This window comes from Carassius auratus, unplaced genomic scaffold (assembly GCF_003368295.1).
Source record: "Carassius auratus strain Wakin unplaced genomic scaffold, ASM336829v1 scaf_tig00018201, whole genome shotgun sequence".
NCBI lineage: Eukaryota > Metazoa > Chordata > Actinopteri > Cypriniformes > Cyprinidae > Carassius > Carassius auratus.
Window position 1 is genome coordinate 21,736 of NW_020524862.1, and position 21,205 is coordinate 42,940.

Consider the following 21,205-nt stretch of genomic DNA (forward strand, 5'->3'; position numbering starts at 1 on the left):
GGGGAGTTCGCTTTGGCACCTAAACACCTTTGAGTTTCTATTGGTCCATGGCGGTTGCGGTCATTAAGGAGAGCATCATCTCCTGAATACACTGGAGTGTAGAATAGCTGAGCTGCTCAAATATATCCTCACATGTACGATCGCTCGCGGACAGACTTTAAAGATGAAGAGACAGTGACCCAGAGTTATGCAAAAAGTGAAGAAGAGAAACATCTGAGACAAGTTTTCCAAAGCAATGAAAAGAATGAAAGGAAAGAGTAAAGATATAAGGTAGCAAGTACCAAATACATGTTTCAAATAAATGTTGCATCACACTGCTGCTGTTGTTCTTTCAATAAGCGAATTTAAAGGGTATACAGTAAATGAAATCCCTAAAAAATATACAATAATAAAAGTTCCAATCCAGTTTAATAAAATAAATGAACATGAATCAAATAAAGCAACAAAATAATCCCAATATTTTTTTCCCCACACCATGCTAAAGTTTTCAGACTATGAGCCATTCACACTTCTAAAGACTGATTATGGTTCTTTTGTATTTCAAACATGATACTTGGCTCTGAACTGCTGTTAATCATTATTCTTTTGTTTATAATATACTGACCCACTGGGCCCCGTCTCACATCTAGATTGTGTACACCTTTCACACATTTCATCGATGTTTTGTTTAGGGGATACATGCGAGCATCGGGACTTGTTCAAATTAATTTACACCACGCCTCCAGCAGCGAGGGGGTGTTGGAAAGTTTGTTAACAATAAACCGTCGCTCAGCCTTTTCAAAATTCTTTTTGCACTGAAACAGAGAACGGAAACTTACTTCGTTCTAAGTATATCGGGGCCTTAATCTTAATCTTTCTTGGCACACTTTGGTCCCCTTGGTACCATTTAAGCATTGTTTAAATGCCACAGCCTTACTGAGTATTGTTGCTGACATTGTCCATCCCTTTATGAACACAGTACCTATCTTCTGATGCCTATTTCCAGCAGGATAATGCACCAACACAAGGTTCAAATCATCTCAGACTGGGATATTGGCATCATAAATGTGCAGCCGACAAATCTGCAGCAACTGCGTGATGCGATCACGTCAATATAGATCAAAATCTCTGAGGAATGTTTCCAACACCTTGATGAATCTATGCCACAAAGAATTAAGGCAGTTCTGAAGGCAAAAGGGGGTCTAACCCGGTATTAGAAAGGTGTACCTAATAAAGTGGACAGTGAGTGTATATATAATATAAATTTATATTCAGCAAGGATGCATAACTAAAAAAATGATTTTAAATGTTTTTGTTTTTGTTTACACTTAAAATAAAATACTGTATTTTTGATTGAATACATGCAGCCTCAGTGAGCAAAAGACACTTAAAACACAAAAACATTAATTCATCCTTACTTCTGAACAGCCATATACATTGGCAAACAAAAGAAAAACACAGGGGTGTAGAGCATTTCTGCAAGAAACTATCAGTTTAGAAATCAGAAATACGATGTTGTATCAGGAAACTGTGGCTTGAGCTCACCCTGTGCAGGTGACACTCGGCCATCAGCCGTGCGCACCAAGTGTGTGATTTTACTCTTCCTGGCCTTCCTCTTCTGACTGCCCACAGGCGTATCCAGAACCTTCTGGGGTTCAGGAGAGGGAGACATGCATGGACTGCCCGACTTCAGCACTGGACTTGTTTCTGCACCCACAGTTGGGTCAGTTGGGACAACGTCTAAAGGAATAAAGGGGAGACATGTGAAATATGTCAAAAATGAGACCTAAAAAACCTAATGCAGATGCTTGACAATGAATGATGCTTTAGGATGTTGCATTGCATTTTACTTGTGCCACTTGTACTACAACCCCACCAGGTTGCATCAAAAGTATTTACATAACTGTGACACGTGAGCCCCTTTAATATAACCGGAGTATACAGTGGCCTAGATATAACAGCGTTCCCTGCTATGTGGCAGGAAACATTGAGGCACAATGGGCTAAACCACGGACAAACAAAAAAACAACACCATGCAAGCACAGTTTCCAGCACTCGTTCACAGTCTTGCCATCTGAACGCAGAATGAAGCTGAAATCTAATGGCTTGTGGGGGCGTCACCTTTGTCTGTGGCACTGGATTTCTCCTTCCTGTGTTTGTACTTGTTCACTATCTTGTGGAATAAGGTCTTTTTCTGAGATGAAGATGAACCTAATTTCAAAAGCAATAAAACAAAACAAAAAAACACAACACAGCATGCTATGTTAGGTGGAAGTCATGTCATTCTGAACATGAGATGACTACTTCCTAAGAAAGTAAGCAAATGAGGAAATGAGTGTGGGGGCCAGGAGGATGTGATGTCAGTTTCCATACATGCAGTGAACTCACCCTTGCAGGGTTTGGGTGGTTCAGGAGGGCTGGACGTACTGTTTTTTTTCTTCTTGGTTATCGCCACGCTCTTTTTGTCAAAAGTCAGGGGGCTGTACTGCGGCAAGCTGTTGAACTTTTTCTCAAACTCCTCTTCAAGCTTTCCTAGTCTGTGAGTTTTATACACAGTAAAACATTAGCCGTCTGTGCAAAGTCTGCTCATTATGGATTTAACGTCTGCTAGATAAACTGACTTTAATATTGCACAAAGAAACACGATGCAATTTTCTTCAAAAATTTTATTCTGCAATTTTAGTCTGAAACTGTGATCAATGAGTATGATACATGCTTGGAATGTACAAAACTCGTAAGACTACTTACTTAATTAATCAAACTAACCTAATGAGAAATGTTTTAACACTCTCCAATTAACTTAATAAAAAAAGCAAACCCAAAAGTTAGCCTCATCGTAAAATATAATGATTCAGCTAATATTAATTACATTATCACTCAATAATCTACAGTGCAAAAAAAATTACAAAGTTAAATTTTGTTTTCAGAATTGTAATTTGCACTTTTCGGCCACCGTAATAATCAATGTTGAATCAGGCTGCAACTAATAAACTAAATCACTAAAAATCAAAAATGATAAAGTCGACAACGAATTTGTAATTTATTTCAAACTAATTATAGTTCAAATGTACTTAACTGACATATCACTCAAGACTAACTGCAATAAAATGCATAATTAAAATTTTTTTTGAGTACTAGTTCTGCATAATGCATACTTCTTAATATTAAACCAAAAACATATTTTAATGAGGATTGTATGATCTCTGAATAATGTCAGTTTTTAAATGCTATATATTTAAAGTGTACCTGAAGCATACTTGTGTTGGTTCCACTTTAGCACACTCAAATATAATTCAGTATATCTTTAGTTGGACTTTAGCGCTACTTTCACAATTAAAGTGAATTAAGTACAAAATTAGTTTAGCAGAATTTAATTATACCAGTTTAGTACACCAAAATCCCAATTGTAGGTTTTTTTATTAAACACATAAATGTATAAATGCATTTGTATATTTATTTTTCTCTAGTGTGTTTAAGCTGTTCTGTTACTTTTTAATAATAGAACATTTGAGTTTTGATAGTCTTAAAATCTATTTAAATTGCACTTTTAATTAAATATCAAATACATATGCAATTTATATTTAAAATTCCATATATAACCTACATTCATTATTATATTTAGGTGTTTTTATAGCCTTGAATTTGCTTGTTGTTTGAAGGAGCACTGGCCAAGATTTTGTTTTTTTGTTTTTTTTTTCGACCTGATTGATTGAGAGGAAAAAAATATTCCATTATAAAAAAAAGTTGTTAGTTGCAGCCCAAATAAAATATACTCCTCTGCAGATTGAGTGATGTGATAGGAGGAATTACAGCTCACCCTGGGGTGGTTTCTTCTTTAGACTTAGACTTCTTGAGCTTTTTTGGGTTGCTGGTAGCAGCTTGAGAAAATCCCCAGCTCTCGTCATTCCAGCCGCCCTCATGATCGGACACACTTCCTCGCAGTGAACCTCTTTTCCCTGCAACACAGAGCAGAAAACCAAACAGAACTTTTTCATTCACTGTATCACCTGATTTTAGTTTATATGTGAATTACTTGAGATCAAAATTGATTCCAATTGAGTTTTATTAAGTAAAAATTTTATTGATATTCAGTATAATATGATATAAAAATACAAATAGCTTACAAGGGTACAATGCTTCCTCAGAGAATTCTAGGAAGCACAACCTAATCTATTTCTGTGTTATTGGCATATTTGCAGAATAAGATTTTAGAGATATAAATGGGGAAGTATGTTTTTCCATGCAACTATTTGCTCCACATGATCAGTTTGAATTAAAGTGTAATGAGTTTCAAATCCAGTCACACAGCACCTATGACTAGATCAGCAAACAGGAAAGGAACCTGTGTGAGGTGCGTTACCTCTGTCCACATTTGCTCTCAGTGATGTAAGCATCCCTTCGGACACCAGAGTCTTATAAAGCGCGCCTTTACAGCTTCGCTCTGACTTCCTGGACCCACAGGTCTCTGGCTTAACCTCTTGCTCTCTATCTTCCTGTCTGGTTTGAGGTGGTTTGGAGTCTGTGTCTTTCTCCTCCAGTTCTGTAGGATGAAGAGGAGAGCAGTGTGGTGTCGTGTCCTCCACACCAACAGGGGGCTCCACCTTCATGTCTGGCTCATTCTCACACTCATCTTTAGGGGTCAGAGGAGCTTCTTCAGTTTTCATCTCTACGTCCTGTGGTTTATAGGTCTCTTCATCCCCTTCTTCTTCTTCCTCCGCGTCATCGTCTTTTAACTTCAATTGCTTTTTCGGTTTAGGTTTTGTTTTCTTCTTCACCGCTGGAGATTGGTCCATTATGGGGCTGCTCTCACTCTCTGAGGGATGAGCTTTCTTCCTTGGTGTTTCTTCCGAGCCCCAAGCACCTTTTGCTACTGCTTCGATGGTGAACATCACGCTGTCCAGGTCCGACTCGGGCGAATGTCGCTTCTTCGGCTTTTTGGGCGATGCAGGATTTTCATACGAGTCTTTATTTTCTTTCTTCTTTTTCTTCTTCTTCAGCGTCTTACACGGGCTGAGATAAGATGGGGTGGTGTCAGTAGGGGATGATGAGGTGGATCCAGAGGTAGAGGATGATGAGGAAGATGCTGATGATGTTGTGGTGATAGGAAGTTCAGCAGTGTCTTCGTGTTCTTCGGTGACTCTGCTACTTAAGCTGTGCTGAGCACAGAGTGAGGAGGAACCACCAGAGGGCTGGGAGGATCGAGCTTCCATCTTTTCAGCCTCAGAAGCCAAACACATCTATACACACACACACACATACACACACACACACACACACACACGCACATCAAGTTATGGAAAAATTATATATAAGCTGCCTGGAAGTCAACACAAGACCATGTTCGCAATCTATTAGTATATGTTTGAATGTTGACAAGTTTCTATACTTTCGCAAAAGCATTTTTTAACCCTTGAGCTGCATTAGGGACATTTTTGGTCATTTGCAGTTGAATTTCTTTGACTATTTTGGCTGTTTTAATGCAAATGGTATGTCATTTGGCAAAATCGTGACTTTTTGGATACTTTTTAAAAAAATTTATCCCATTTTGCAAAATATGTTAAATATGTAAAATATGTATGAAATAGTAACACTCAGCACCATAATGAACAAAAATGGCCCATTGAAACCCATTAAAACGTTGTTTAAAGCCGGGGTCGTCATTAATACAGGAATCATGATTTATGTTGAAACATCCTTTCATTTTGAAGCAAAAGCATTATATTTGCACTGTATAGTGTATTCCACCAAATGGCGTCTCTACGTAGGTGTTCCCTATGGGTGGAAATGCACATTATTTTCCTGGTGTCCACTAGGGGCACTATTGATTGTGTTATGAAGTATTTCAATGGCTCAATAATCTAAAATTATATTTCTGAGTATGTGTGGATGTCTGAGAGGTATGCGTGTCTGCATTGACAAAAGTGGGTGTGTGTAGGGCCTAAATATAATACATGCTGTTTAGGCGTGTGACAAATCACAATATCCTGAAGGTCATATTTTACCCTTTCTGTCTACTCTCTCTCTCTCTCTCTCTCTCTCTCCGTGTGTGTGTGTCAGTGGTGTAGGATGTGTGTGTGTGTGTTTGTGTGTGTGCGCGCGCATTTAGCAAGAGAAAGCGCTTCTCACGGCATTGTTTCCTTTCTGTTTGATTCATGCGTATTTTATGCACAGATATGAACCTTTGACACAGCTTCGTTTTTTAGTAGTCTATTAGTCTAAGTTAATTGATAATTTCTCACATACGTAGAAGCACAAACACAGCCATGCAGTCAGTCCTTAGACAAGACAAGACAGGCACAGGTTATAGTCACCTAGTAGAATTAAGGAAAATGTTTGCAATGCTACAGATGTTTGCAGTATGTCAATTATATGATTTTTTTTATTTCTAAAATATAATTGACATACTGCAAACATCTGTAGTATTGCAAACATTTTCCTGATTTCTACTAGGTGACTATAACCTGTGCCTGTCTCACATCAGAATTCGCTCTAGAAAGAAGCAAAACTACAAGATCACCAGTTCGTCACTCTGAGTTGGGTCAGATGAGGAGTCAGACTGCGAAGTGAGCTGAAACTCCACAGCGCTCTTCGTCTTTGTGTTGCCGCAAGATGAAAGGTGTTATTATTGTCTAATGGCTGACTGCATGGCTGTGTTTGTGCATCTACGTATGTGAGAAATTATCAATTAACTTTGAAACATAGACTGCTAGAAAAACGAAGCTGTGTCAAAGGTTCATATCTGTGCGTAAAATACGCATGAATCAAACAGAAAGAAAACAATGCAGTGAGAAGCGCTTTCTCTTGCTAAATGCGCGCGCACACACACACCTACACACATATCCTACACATCCTACACCACTGACACACACACGGAGAGAGAGAGAGAGAGAGAGAGAGAGAGAGTAGACAGAAAGGGTAAAATATGACCTTCAGGATATTGTGATTTGTCACACGCCTAAACAGCATGTATTATATTTAGGCCCTACACAGTACACACACCCACTTTTGTCAACGCAGACACACATCCACACTCTCAGACATCCACACTTACTCAGAAACATAATTTTAGATTATTGAGCCATTGAAATGCTTCATAACACAATCAATAGTTTTCCTAGTTGACACCAGGAAAATAATGTGCATTTCCACCCATAGGGAACACCTATGTAGTGACGCCATTTGGTGGAAAACAGTAAAAAGTAAATATTTTTCCCCAAGGTTTGGTAATGACAGGGTATTATATTAGAAATTATGATTTTATGATATTATGACAGTGGGTTCAAAAATTGATATTTTAATGGGTTCAAATAGGACCAAATTTGTCCTTAACGCGCTATGTGTGATGTTTTTTAACCCCTTTCGCCCCTCATTTTTGTGTTGGTGTTACAGCCACTGGCTGTAGCTATACGCAGCAACCCAAAGGTGTAATGTCCGGTCTGCAGAAGCATAACATGAGTATGTATGCTGACGATATTTTAATATCTTTATTAATCCAAAAATAACAGTACTCCCAATGTGCACTTCAGTTGATGACTTTTCTCAAATATCAAATATCAAATGAGTAAATTCGAAGTAATGCCTCTGTATAAAAACCATAATACTATGTTAGAAGTGCAATGGCCATTTCATTGGATGTCATCTGGGTTAGTTGGTCTGGGAATCAAACTTGTAAGTGGATTAGAAAAAATTATGCAGGTTAACTTTCAACCAGTTATTCAAGAGATCTAAAATTTGTTACAGAACTGGAGCAAACTTATGTCTATTTTGGGTCGATTTAATCTTGTTAAAAGGATAATTGTTCCCAAAATTAATTATTTGTCATATATGCTCTCCCTTGCATTACCACTATCACTTCCGAAGGATTACAATAAGAATGTAGGATCCTTTATTTGGCAAGGGAAGAACCCCCTTTTTAATCTTACCAAACTGTATTCTACAAAAATTTTGGGTGGGATCTCTCTGCCCAGAGTCGACTGGTATCATTGGTCGTTTTCACTTTTGCAGTAGACTAAAATCAATATGGCATCCAACACAGACCCTTACGTGGGTGCATATTGAAAAGCAACTGTTGGCTTCTTTTCCAACAGAGGCTTTCTTTACACAATGACATTTTCAGCCTAACACTACACAAGAACCCTGCTCTCTGTATGTTGGGTATTTAACCAGAAGATAGGGACCTCTCCCGGCAGTCAATGGTGCCGTCTAGCTATGGTGTCTGGATTCATTTTGAGACATTGGAAATCTGTTATGCCCAATTTGTTTGGTGAATAGCTAGAACTCATGTCTAACATGGCTAGCTATGAACGTGTGATTGACAGAGAAAATAGTATAAAGTGATAAGTATAATGTCAAATATGCTTAAGAGTGTATGTAAAGTCTAAGATGTACCGTATTTGTGTGTTTATAAGCGAATTGACAAAAATAAAAAAAATAAAAATGTGTTTTGTTTGTTTGGTAAAGATGAAATAAAGATAAAATAATTATTTATAATAATAACTTTTTCAGCAAATAATTGTTAGTGGATTGTACTGAAAGTTTTATTTAATTTAATTAATTGTATTTATTAAACTTTAATGATTTTATATATGTGTTATTTTATGTTTTAAATCTAAGGGGTTTTGAGTTATCTTAAAGCATTTAAAAAATATATTTCATATCTAAGCATAAATGTTAAATAAATGTTATCTTATTTTCTGAAGCAAAGTTGTTAAATGAGGTTTGGATACATTTTGATTTTTACACTTTAAAAAAAATCTTTTTTAGAAAACATGTACTGATGAATTGTTCACAATTACACCAGAAACATGTAATAAAAAAGTAAAAGGGTCTATTTTAATTTCATGTTGATTTTAAGATATATAAACACCCACCAGGTGGTAGCCTAAGCTTCAAAACTCTACTAGGATTTATTACATAACGTTGCTTGCCATTGTTTATGCCAACTGGTCAACACCAGCCACTGCCTCACTGAGCTTTAATTCTGCATTATAACATCAAATACTGTATGTAGCATAAGATTCATCCTCCTGTCTTGCATGTTTGTGTAACCCGGGGCAGTGATTATGCTGTATGAGGGTTGGTGATGTACCTCTGCGAGCTGGAAAAGAGCCGACTGGCCGCACTGCCTCCCCTCAGACGCTGACTGAGGCCTACTGGAGGAGATCTGCTACAGAAACACACAAAACACACATATCAACAGCAATTAACAGAGGAAATGATTAAAAATATTATAAATTTTTACAATATATTACAAAGAATATATTGTAAAAAAAAACCTGCCTAATACAAACATTCCTGCATCACATGCTGTCACGTTTTGTGCCACAATGTAGGAGCAGTTTAATTGTAATAACTGCTCAAATTAAAAGTTAATAGTTAGCAGATGGCCTTTAGAGCTAATGACACCGAAGAGAAAACACAAAAAGCTAAAGCAATGACTGAAAGTTCAGGAATATCAAAATGACTGTCTGGATGGAGGAAGTTGGTATTCTAGCAGGTAAATACACCAGCAAAAGAAGAAGTGGGACATTTTATTGGCACTTTCTGATTTACTGAAGGTTTCGTCTATATATATATATATATATATATATATATATATATATATATATATATATATATATATATATAGACACACACACATACACAGTCAATGTGAACACTGCATAAAACATTTAAGAATAATTACTTCCTAGCATAGCTTGACTGTATCTGCACTATGAGCGAGGTAAGGTGGGACAAAAAACATTCAGAGTGGGATGGACGGGGGGTAATGGAGTCTCTAGGAGAGTTCATCTGTACCTCAGCCAGCTGAAACAAGGGTGATTTAACACAACTCTTGGGCAGGTCTGGTGAACTTGGCTGAGATGGTCCAGAGGCCTAAACAGGAAATTCAAATGAACCGAATGAGCCTTCAATTCTAAATTCTCAAGATACTGGAAATCTCCCCCATTAATGTAGCACTTCCAAAACCCTCACCTCTACATGTGTGAGAGAGCTTGTGTCCTCAGCGTTTTTACTTCCCCCAGCTGGCTGCACTGGACTGGAAGAAATCTGAGGGGAAAGAATAAAAACATGAGTTTCAACAAAATGCATCTAGATCATTAAGTCATTTGGGTTAGGGTTAGGGTTAGGGATCATTAAGTCATTTAGATCATTAAGCAAGTCATCTGGACTCACACAGCCAACAACCCACATCCGAGACATCTCACTGCTAAGGATGGATTTAAGGGTTTGTTATTAAAGACTGACAAGTCTTCAGGTTGTCTCACCTCAGCCAGCTGGAAAAGGGCTGATTTCCCAGTGTGCTTAACAACATCTGCGCATCCTGTCTGGGAAGAGCTGGAGGAAATCTAAAACGAAAGGACAAAAAAAAAAATATATATATATATATATTAATAAAATTATATCAGTAAAGCAGAACAAACCATAAATGAAAACAACCTCGAATCAACACCCTATTTGAAATGACCACTGACATTTACAACTCAACATCTCCCTCTGTTGACAGTTTGATGGAAAAGCCACAGGTAGATTCCATAAAATAAAAAAGACCCATCAATTATGCTGTCTAAACAGGAAGTGACAGACAACGAGACCGCTTGAGATGTCTACGCTGGAAACCACTGCACATTACCTCAGAAACTAGACATCAGCAAAAAGTTGAATTATTATAGTCTACTTTGTATTCACTGAAGTCAATTGATACAGGTTATTTTAGATATATTGACATAAATTATTCTGAATTACAGTTTTATACAATTTTATATATAAAGAAGAACATGTCTTTTAAAACGTTTCTTTAAATGTCATTTATTTTAAATCAACATTTGTGTTTTGGTGAAAAATATGAATTTCTTGCAAAAAAACAAAAAAAAAACAAGTTATCCATAAAAATAGGACTGCTTTGGATTGGGCTCAAGAAATATCACATATATTCACACAAAATTTTATTTTAAGCAAACTGGAAAAATTATTTAACTGGTTTAGCTGAGTAGCACAAAAAAAACTAGAAACATGACAACTATTTACCTGAAGCAACATGGTGTTACTTTTAATTTATCAGTGACTTGTAGTGCAATAATGCCATGCACAGTTGCTTTGGATCAACTTGTGGGTGAAATTTAGTTTGACATCAAGATTCAGAAAACTATTTCTGGTTAAACATTACGGACAGTCAACAGGTAGAGAATTCAGCACTGTCCCCTCAATCAAAACCAAACAGATGATGTAATGTGATTTGTCTGCAAAACAACGAGGTGCTGCCTTTTGTTTTGTATAAACCTCCCGTGGCTCTCTTCAGTGACAAATGCACTGCGCCGAAGGCAATTAGGATCACTTAGTGGCAGGGAAATGGAATTTACAGAGGATTAACAGTTGTGAGAGTCTGAGGAACCCACAGGAATACACACAAACAACCCACATCCCTGACATCCACACACACACACACACACACACTTTGGCCTGGCGTCCTCAACGCCTCATAAAGCTCTACAATTTATGAAGTCAATGCACCACCTAATGGCACACAAACCCAGTTTGGGGCCCAAAACAGTCATCCCAGTCTGTTTAGTCACAGCCCGCTGCGGCTGCCATATCCGTGGAGATGAGCCTGTCACAGTCTATTTACGTGAGCACTGATCATGTGCTCATTATATCCGAGGTCTGCCGTGAGTACAGAGTGATGCAGATTTGTCTCAATCACATCAAGATACGAGGACAAGAATCTAGACTAATAACTGTTATTCCCATCTAGAGCCTTCTTTGTGTTCCTGGTTTAAAAACTAATTTAACTCGACTGTCGTTATATTGACGCATGTGTTTCTACAGCAAGATCTGCATATGAATATATGCAATCACACTTGAATCCATTCTAAAATGTTATTATATTGATTTATTTTCTGCATAAGACTTGATCTGCATATGAGCTTCTTACATTTGAACTACAAGAATTTTGAAATTCATTGTGGATAAATTGATATTTAATTTATTTTTTAAAAAGGTTTAAAGGGGTTATCAGATGCCCATTTTCCACAAGTTGATATGATACTTTAGGTAGGGATGCACCGGTTGACCGGCCATAAATCGGAACCGGCTGGTTTTTGCTTAAAATAAGTGATCGGCAATCGGCCGGTTTTTGATCTTTTTTTCTGGACGATTTTTCCAGAAGTGCACTCGCGTGCACAGACTACATTGTAATCGTTCGCTATGTCATTTGTGTGGAAGAGTATTTCGAAATCTGTGCGCAGGACACAGGCAGCCGATCAGTAGCTACTGGAAATGCAGAGTTTCATGTCTGAGGCACAGAGAGCAGGAAGCGAACAGCCGTGGGTGTACTGACGCACAAATAAGAGCCTTTCCTGCGCGCACTGAAGCTGCGCGAGCATCTACTGTACCGGTCCGCGCCCTGAACACGGGTAGACCATGAAGAGATGTTCAGATCAACTTCTCGCGTTTTGGATGAGAAACGAAACTGACTACACTGTGACAAAACTGAAATGTTTTTTTATTTTTTATTAGAACTTGCTTACACGTTTGAAAAGCCGGAAATAAACGTCAGTTCTGCATTAGGATGATTATTTTTAGTTTACCTTAAAATTACATAGACTTAATTTGATTTAAAAATCACACAGAAAAAAAGTGTTTCATTCATCCAATTAAAACATTTTAGGGTAATGATTCACATCTATATTTTTTTACTTGAGACAATAAGTTATTTATTTTTCATTGGCTCAAGTAAAAAAAATATAGATGTAAATCAGTACCCTATTTTTTTTTTTTTTTTTTTTTGGAATGTATGAAACACTTTGCATCTTTGTTTTATTCGCACCAACATTATTTGATTTTAACATTTTGGAAAATGTATTTATATAGCATTCTTTTATTTAGTCTCACTGGTAAAGACCTTTTTTTTATTAAAGCCAAATTTAAAAACTAAAATGCTGATTAAGAAACATCTTATTGAATGTGTGTTGATTGTGTTGTTTGAATTGTAGAACTATGCAATTGTTGCCTTTAATTTCACATGGTTACAGTTAATCTTTTATTTAAGGCCAGTTCTCTGTAGCTTCAACACAATTCAAAAACAAAAGCTAAATGCTGATGTCTGTACCATCTATGTTTGTATTGAATGTACTGTAGGCTACTTACCGTGCAGTTACTGCTGTTAATTTCAGATGATAACAGTTATTGTTTTCAATAGCCAAAAGCAAGTTTGGCTTATTAAATACCAAATATCTTGTTTATGCACACTGTCCTTCTTTCTGGTTTGTTGCTTAAAAGATAAAAAAAATAAATCGGAAATCGGTATCGGAATCGGCCAGTTAGCTTGTAAAAAAATCGGTATCGAAATCGGCCATGAAAAACCATGATCGGTGCATCCCTAACTTTGGGGTCTTACAGAAAAGTCTGTAACATACTTTGGTTTAAAATTTCTCAATGGTTGTGTGAAACAACACCCTTTTTACCTTGTCAAAATCAGCTGTTTTTAACCATTTTAGTCCATGTTCCTTTAAATGCTAATGAGCTCTGCATACCCTGCCTCTCTCTTCCGTTGGTTGATGACAGAGACTTTTTACTTTAGCCACGGAACTTGTTAAGTATCATGTTATTAGCAAAGGCGATTTGCAACGATTCATAAAAGAACCTTGTACTCACTTCTGTAGGTGAGGCTGGATCATGAATGATTTGAGTAAACATAGACACATTTAGGTAGATCGGTGGCGCATTCCCTACAAAAACAAAGGTAATCCATTGTGTCTTGGGAGGCTCAGATGTCTGGAGTGAATGAGGACTGCTACGTTCATTAATATATCCAACAACAAAACACCTCAATCGCTTAGGAACCATTCTTTATCTACATCTGCTCTGGCGGAAACAATGGCGGACTGATGACAGCTCACTCAGGGCGGGTCTTAGGTAAAATGCTACTGTCAATCAACTATTGTGGGAGGGCCTGGGTCTGTGTGACTTCACACAGACAGGCATCTGAGAATGGCTTGGTATGAGAAAGTGGAAATTATTTAATGAGATTAAAAAAAAAACACTGGGTGGATTTTTATCATTATAGGGTGGTTGTGTACAAACACTGCCAACTCACATTTCAAACAACTTGTTAAAGTGCATGTCGCATCAGATGACCCCTTTAACTAGCCAATATTTTATCAAGACAATAATTATTTTCATACTGTGGCTTACAGTAAAATTCTATACTATTTTTTTTTTTTTATAAAAAATACAAATAAATTATTTTAAAATGAACATTCCTTATGATAATTGCTAAAGATCTTGTTTAGTTTTTATATCAGTTTTTAAAGATTAACTTTTAGTAGGTACTGTAGATAACAACACAGGTATTCTAAATGGGAAAATAAGAGAATTAAACATTCCAAATCAAAGGGTTAGTTCCCCCCAAAAAAGAAAAGCCTCTCATAGCTTCATAACATTATAATTTAAACACTGATGTCAAATGGACTATTTTAACGATGTCCTTACTGCCTTTCTGGGCCTAGAATGTGTCAGATGCGTTGCTGTCTATGCAGGGCCAGAAAAATCTTAGATTCACAAAAAAATTATAATTGTGTTCCGAAGATGCACGAAGATCTTACAAATTTGGAATGACATGAGGATGAGTAATTAAAGGTGCTGTATGTAGGATTGACATTAGGGCTGTGCGATTAATCAAAATCATCATAAAAATCTGAGTGTGCGCAATTTCTAAATTGCTTTATAGCATGATTTTCCACGGGCCGACCTCCCGCAGTATGCTATGGTTCACACACTCCGTTTGTGTGATGCATATTTTTTCTATGCTCACGTTAACGGATCAGAGCATTCAAGCTGCACATGGTAAAAAATGTGAAAGATGTGAACAGAAAAGGCTAGAAATAAAAAGGTGTGAAAAGAATTTCTAGGGCATTGGCATAGAGAGATTTGTGAGTGCATTGGACACAGTTTGAGCGAGAGGAGAGACATGTTTTAAGGTACACATTTTAATTGCAATATTTTTTTTGTCCATATCGCACAGTCCTTATTGACACAGAGCTGTTGATATAGGAAATTCAAAATATTGGAAATATTTTTTTCACCCAGTCCTTCCTAACGCCCGTTTCACACATACTCCGTCTGCGGTGCGTATGCGTTGCGGATTCATGTTAACGGATTCCAGCGTTCACACTGCACACGGTTGCGGTCCGTCATTGCGTTCCAGGAGCAGTGCGTCTGCAGCAGTGCAGAGATCGTTTACGTACCGAGGTTATTTTTGCTGTGCTGCATGCGCTGAATTAAAGTGACAGCGCATTGTTCGCGTAAAAAATTAACATGGATTGACACGGAAATGCAGTCATTTCACAATAAATGTATACTAATTAAAGCCTACTGTGTTTCACACGCAACAAATGGGTTTTAGCTAGATTTAAAACAAGAAAAAGAGCAACTTTAGAGAAACAAGGCAACATTATATATGCACTTTTATAGAGGCCGAATTTTTTTTATTTAAGATAAAAAATAATATACAATTATTTAAGACCCGTTGGATTGCGCGTAATAAAGATTTAAATACAAAAGGCACGAGAGTCGACTGTTTCTGTCAGTGGTGAGTTTTAATTTTAAATGTTTGTGATATCCTAACAAGAAAAGTAGGCTAATGTTGTGTTTAAATGTGTTGCAGCTTGTTTCAGCAACTTATTATAAAAACCTAGCAGTCAAATGCATGAGTAATACGTTGTTTATATTTTAATTTAAATATGTCTATGAAAAATTGTTATTGTACTGTGATGAAAGAGTATCACAATGCTGCATTTTTTTATTTATTTTATTTTATTTTTTACATGCTTTGATAACAAAATAATGGACAAATGTTGTTTTTGTGTCTTAAACCGACGCGGATCAGTAGCGGACTGCAAACCTGTGTGAAAGCACAATGAGTCCGTGCTGCTTCAGCACCACATACGTAAAGCACTCGGACTGCAGACGCACTGCAGACGGATTATATGTGAAACAGGCATAAGACTTGACTCGCACACAGGTTACCAGACTGACGACACTAACAAGAACGAGCGCACTTGGTGATGAATAAAATTAAATACGCTGTGTTTTTTTGCCAACTGGCAACTCGTGGTGCTAAAATACACTTGGGTAAACTGGCGGTGGGTGGGAAACAAAGACCAACATTCCGGCATGGAACACATTTTCAAAGGAGAATAGCTGACTGTAACATTGTTTTTCAGATAAACAAGTATGTTAACTTAGCATGTTTCTTAAATATCTGCAAACACATTATGGTATTTTTATGCTTTAGTAGAGTGAAAAGCTTAATAAAAATAATATACAGCGCCTTTAATGACAAGAGTATTCATTTTTGTGTGAGCTAACCCTTTAACTATCTAAAATCATTAAATATACATCCAAAATCAATCGACAGAAATGATTTAATACAATCTATACTACTGTCAAATAATCAATATGATACAGCACATTCCTAACATTAATAAAACATATGACAATGCATCACACAGTCCTCATATTTGCTATGCAAAAGGGGGTCTTGGGTGTCTTGTTTGATCAAAGGTTGTACTTAGCCTAATAAGGTTTTTCATAAGTATTAAAATGATGCTACTGTACCTCTCTAGCAGTAAGTGCGTGCTCCCCTGCTAACAGCAGCATGCTTAAGCCACCCATCTTATTGGGATCTATAAACACAGCAGAGGAAAAAGTTGTAAAGAAATGTTGAACTATACAGTTAAAAAACCTCTGACTTAGAGACATAGGGTGGTGAAGGAATATGAACACTACCATTCAATAGTTTTAATTTTTTTATAAGAAATTAATATTTTTATTAAGCAAAGATGCATAAAATTAATTAAAAGTGAGATTAAATGCATTTCTAATGTTACAACTAATCTATTTTTGAAAAAATTGTGTTCTTTAGATTTTTTATTTATCAAGGAATTCTATAAAAAAAAATAAAACCCCACAAACCAAACAAAATTAAATCAGAATAAATCAGAATGAATTCTGAAGGCTCATGCGATTGTGAAGACTGGACTAATGGCTGCTGAAAATTCAGCTTTGCCATTACAGGAATAAATTAAATGTTAAAATATATCAAAATAGAAACTGTTATTTTAAATTTTAATAATATTTCCCAACAGTTTTACTCTATATACAAACTTGGTGATCATAAGAGACTTCTTTAATAAATGCAATCTTACCAAACCCAAACTTTTGAACAGTAGTGTATGTGTGGAAACAAGTGTTTGTTTTATACCTACCAGCCATGGCGAAGTTGAGCTGGGGTGTGCTGTCAGTTTTAGGGTGTTTTTTGGCAGCTGAAGATTCCTTGCTAGGGTTGGATGGAAGAGACCAGACTTTCTTGCGGGCGTTACTCACAGAGTGAGAAGGACTCTTTACTGGCTTGTTGGTGGCAGGACACCATTTGTAACCAGGATTAGCCTTCATGAACGCATCCTTATACTGTATAAAACAGAACATAATAAAATAATATTATGTGAGTATAGGAGAGCATAAGTCTAAGTGGACATCCATGACATGCGGAGACCCACAAGGCTCAATTCTTGTACCGCTCTTGTTTAGCCTGCATATACTCCTACTAAGTTGCATATCACACCTATGCAGATGATAGCCAGGTTTACCTAGCCTTATCGCCAAATGCCTGACCCATTGATTGCCAATGCATTAATGAAATTAACAGTTGGATGGTTTTAATGGATTTATGGATTTATGTTTGCTTTCACATTTAATGACCACAAAAAAACAAAAAAAACAACAACACTGTGTATAGTCTCCCTTAGACAAATTTTTACCTCCTTGGCCATGTCTGTGTATTTCTGTTTTTCTTTGGGGTCCAGTACAGCCCACCAGTCCGCCAGGATCTTAGTGGCTCCCCGGTTGTCCAGTCGCGGATGCTCCTGTCGGACCAGTGAACGGTGCCGTTTGCAGAACAGCAGAAAGGCATTCATGGGCCGGCGAGCCCGTTGTTCAGAGGAGTATTCCTCACTCTCATCTTCCATCCCGCCAGACTCTCCCTCCTGTGCACCACTCTCTACACATAACACCGGCTCCTGAGGAGAAAAGTGAGGAGAAAGTGTAAAGAGACATACAAAGACCTGGTCAATTTCAACAGTAGCAGTGGACAAAGCTACACTAAGATTAAAACTAAAGCCTATTCACATATTTTTGCTGCAATATTTTACCACAGTACAATATTAAATTGAAACAATATAGATGAAATTACGAAATTCTATCTAATACAGATGCAGTTAAATTTTTGTCCTTCCTCTATAAAATACCTGACCTAAATGCAAGACATTAGCTTCTGCCACATAATTCCATATCCATAACTCAGAGTCGACATAATGCTGTTTCTATTGTTAGTTTTCAGTTTGGTTTTCTGTTGCTAATGTTGGTTTTCAAGTATTGGTATTTTGAATTAAAATACCTCAATAAAGTATTTTGCTTTTCATTAACGATACAAACTTTCTTGCAGAGATGCATGATGAGAAAAAAACAAAAAAACAAAACAAATACCAAACAAACATATATTTGTATATTCTACAAATCTGACTGAGCCTGACAATGATTCAACAATGAATGTTAAAGACCATATGAAGTTTTTTTTTTTTTGCTGTACTGACAAATTTGTGAAACTGAAATAGTTTGGGCGGAAATGGAAGGTCTATTTCAATAGTCTTTATTTTAAACCAGTTAAAATATTACTACTGAATCACAATATGATTCAACATGTTTTGTGTTGCAAAGATAAACGAAGGGCTTCAGGTTTGGAATGACACAAGGATGTGTAATTAATATCAGAATTTTCATTTTTTGGCGTACTATCCCTTTAATGCGCTGAAGTGAATCCAGTTTGTCTAATCATTCACCTTCTCCAGCTCCTCTTCATCCTCCTCCTCCTCTTCCTCAGAGAAGTCTGGAGCTTTCTTGGCCAGCAGCGGATGCCACTGCAAACACTTGCGTTTGGGCCGCTTTCCACTGACCTCCCCCTCCACCGGAGGTTCTTTCCCTCCACCTCCGCCCTTCATACTGCTGCTGACCCTGATGAGGGCAACGGTCAGAGGTTAAGCATGCCCCTTAATGCTCTTTAACATCACATAATAAACCATATAACAAGAAGAGGTCATGACACACTGATAATTACACTGCCTGATAGTTAATTTAAAGGTGAAATGTGTAATTGGTTACAACAAGAGAAAAAAAAGGGAGCAATTTGAGCAAACAGAAAGGCAGCTTCAGACTGCAAACATAATTTGATGGGCACCATCAAAAGAATATAAGAAAAGCTCACATTATAATTTTGATGGGGTTGTAAATAAAGTAATGTCCGCATCATAGCGGACATATTCAAAGTGCAGTCTCTTCCAGTGCGCAGTGAGGAAAACAGGCATGCTGTCGAGTGCAGTGTGTTGCAGTGTTCACTGAAGGAGAGCGGACACAGGGTTCCCTGTTTATCTCAGCACTGTGTTTCTGCGTCTGCAGCACCGGTGCAGCTCTACTGTACATGTGACCTTCACATACACCAGCTCTCTCCTCTCCAATAGGACCAAAGCACACATCTCATATACGTTCATCGCATGCACACAAACAGGAAGAGGAAGACACACGCAATCACGTCACCATGAAACCTAACATACAAGATCACTACTAGCTAGACGGGTTCCTAACACATATGAATCAATTATCATGTGTTAAATTTAAACTGCACATAGGAATTGATCTGAATTTGAATCTAGATATTGCATTAACAGCAGACATCTTCTAAAAGGTTGTTCATAGCTGGTGTCTGCTGCCCTCTTGCTGTTAATTTGGTTACAGGACTGTTATGATCAAATGCTGACACTAGACAAGGTCTCACACATTCATTCATCGCTGTTCATGTGAGAACTCAAAAAAAGAGCAGGTTATAAGTAGAAGTAAATGTCTGTTAACCAATATGTTTTCATGCTTTTTTTATTCCAAATGTGATAATTATTTTAAAAGCCACTATATATTTCCACCTAAAAAGACGAACTTGTACTGTTTGAGAAACTGTATCACATAGAAAAAGTATATTATAAATGTAAAATGTAAAAATATAAATGAAGTATAATATAAAAAATATAAATCTAGATTAACATTACTATTAAAGGAATGCAGTAGTAGCTTGCTGTCGATTACCACAGAAAATAATTTTATCTTGTAAGTCAGTCAGTGCATAAAAAAACTGAGCAGAAATCGTGTTTACAATGAAATCCATTACTGTCAAAGAAAATCTGTGTATGAAGTAAATGATTCGTTTTCAGTTCAGGCAACATGAAATAAAAATAACATTAACATTTTGACATTACAATAAATGCCACCCTTCCCACATGTTTAATGCCTGCATGTATTTTCTGACCTTCGTATCTAATGTACTCTCAGGCACTTGTCTTGCAAGGACAAAAAAACAAATTATATCTAAATTTCCCAAATTTGAATGAAACGAGAGTTCAGAACCTCACTGAACCAAAACAGGGACTTCCAACAGGTTTGCAGTTAAATAAGTTACATGTCCAAGAAATCTATTTAAAGTTATTTTTCATTGACATCCCATGATTAAACAAATGGGAATATTTATTTGAATAACCATGGTGCATGACATTCAACATAATCCTAATATAAATGTAGTTATACTCTATTTGAATAGCAAACAAAAAGCTAAACCGGGTAGATGATGACAGGTAGATATAAGATCTGAGATCTGATCTGGGGCACTTTAATATCACATTACTGTCTAGAGCGTGTTCATTATGAGTGTTCATGTAAGCTCATTTGAACTCATAAAGATATACATTCCTGATCAAATAAAATATCACGATGTACAGATAAATCATACACAGAATGTATTTTTTTATACTGTAGAGGTGTGTCAATGTTCTTAATTGCAACGTCTATCTTTGACTATCTTTGATTTGTCAGAATGTAATTATACATACAACAAATACGTCTCCAAGCCTCTGGTGTAAACAATTCTGCTTTGCCTGAATCAATATTCAGGTGTGCATGTTTTACCAGCAGAAATAATAGGATCAAATCAAACTTTAATGATGCACTTCTGATGAATCCAACGACAACCTACAACAGCTGATACTGTCTAATAAGAGGACAGGATAAGTAAACAGCAGTTTTGGTATTCATATGTAAATATCAATAGTGAACTTTAGGTTTGCATTATCAG

General features: G+C 36.8%; 1 protein-coding gene across 7 annotated transcripts in view; it reads right to left on the bottom strand.

The window, feature by feature from the left end:
• The window catches only part of LOC113075990 (HMG box transcription factor BBX-like), a 41,767-nt gene that overhangs the window by 7,388 nt on the left and 13,174 nt on the right, over positions 1–21,205 (bottom strand). For 3 of the 7 annotated variants that reach the window (XM_026248635.1, XM_026248636.1, XM_026248634.1), the window contains exons 3-15: positions 18,876–19,047; positions 17,799–18,056; positions 17,247–17,448; positions 16,597–16,664; positions 10,248–10,328; positions 9,955–10,029; positions 9,778–9,855; positions 9,068–9,145; positions 4,340–5,216; positions 3,797–3,935; positions 2,368–2,516; positions 2,101–2,190; positions 1,525–1,719 (exon numbers count right to left, since the gene is read on the bottom strand). In XM_026248635.1, coding sequence (XP_026104420.1) covers positions 1,525–1,719; positions 2,101–2,190; positions 2,368–2,516; positions 3,797–3,935; positions 4,340–5,216; positions 9,068–9,145; positions 9,778–9,855; positions 9,955–10,029; positions 10,248–10,328; positions 16,597–16,664; positions 17,247–17,448; positions 17,799–18,056; positions 18,876–19,034 — 2,449 coding nt within the window. In that variant the 5' untranslated portion in view covers positions 19,035–19,047. The remainder of the gene's footprint in view (positions 1–1,524; positions 1,720–2,100; positions 2,191–2,367; positions 2,517–3,796; positions 3,936–4,339; positions 5,217–9,067; positions 9,146–9,777; positions 9,856–9,954; positions 10,030–10,247; positions 10,329–16,596; positions 16,665–17,246; positions 17,449–17,798; positions 18,057–18,875; positions 19,048–21,205) is intronic. The other 4 variants (XM_026248638.1, XM_026248637.1, XM_026248640.1 and 1 more) reach the window with 4 other exon arrangements.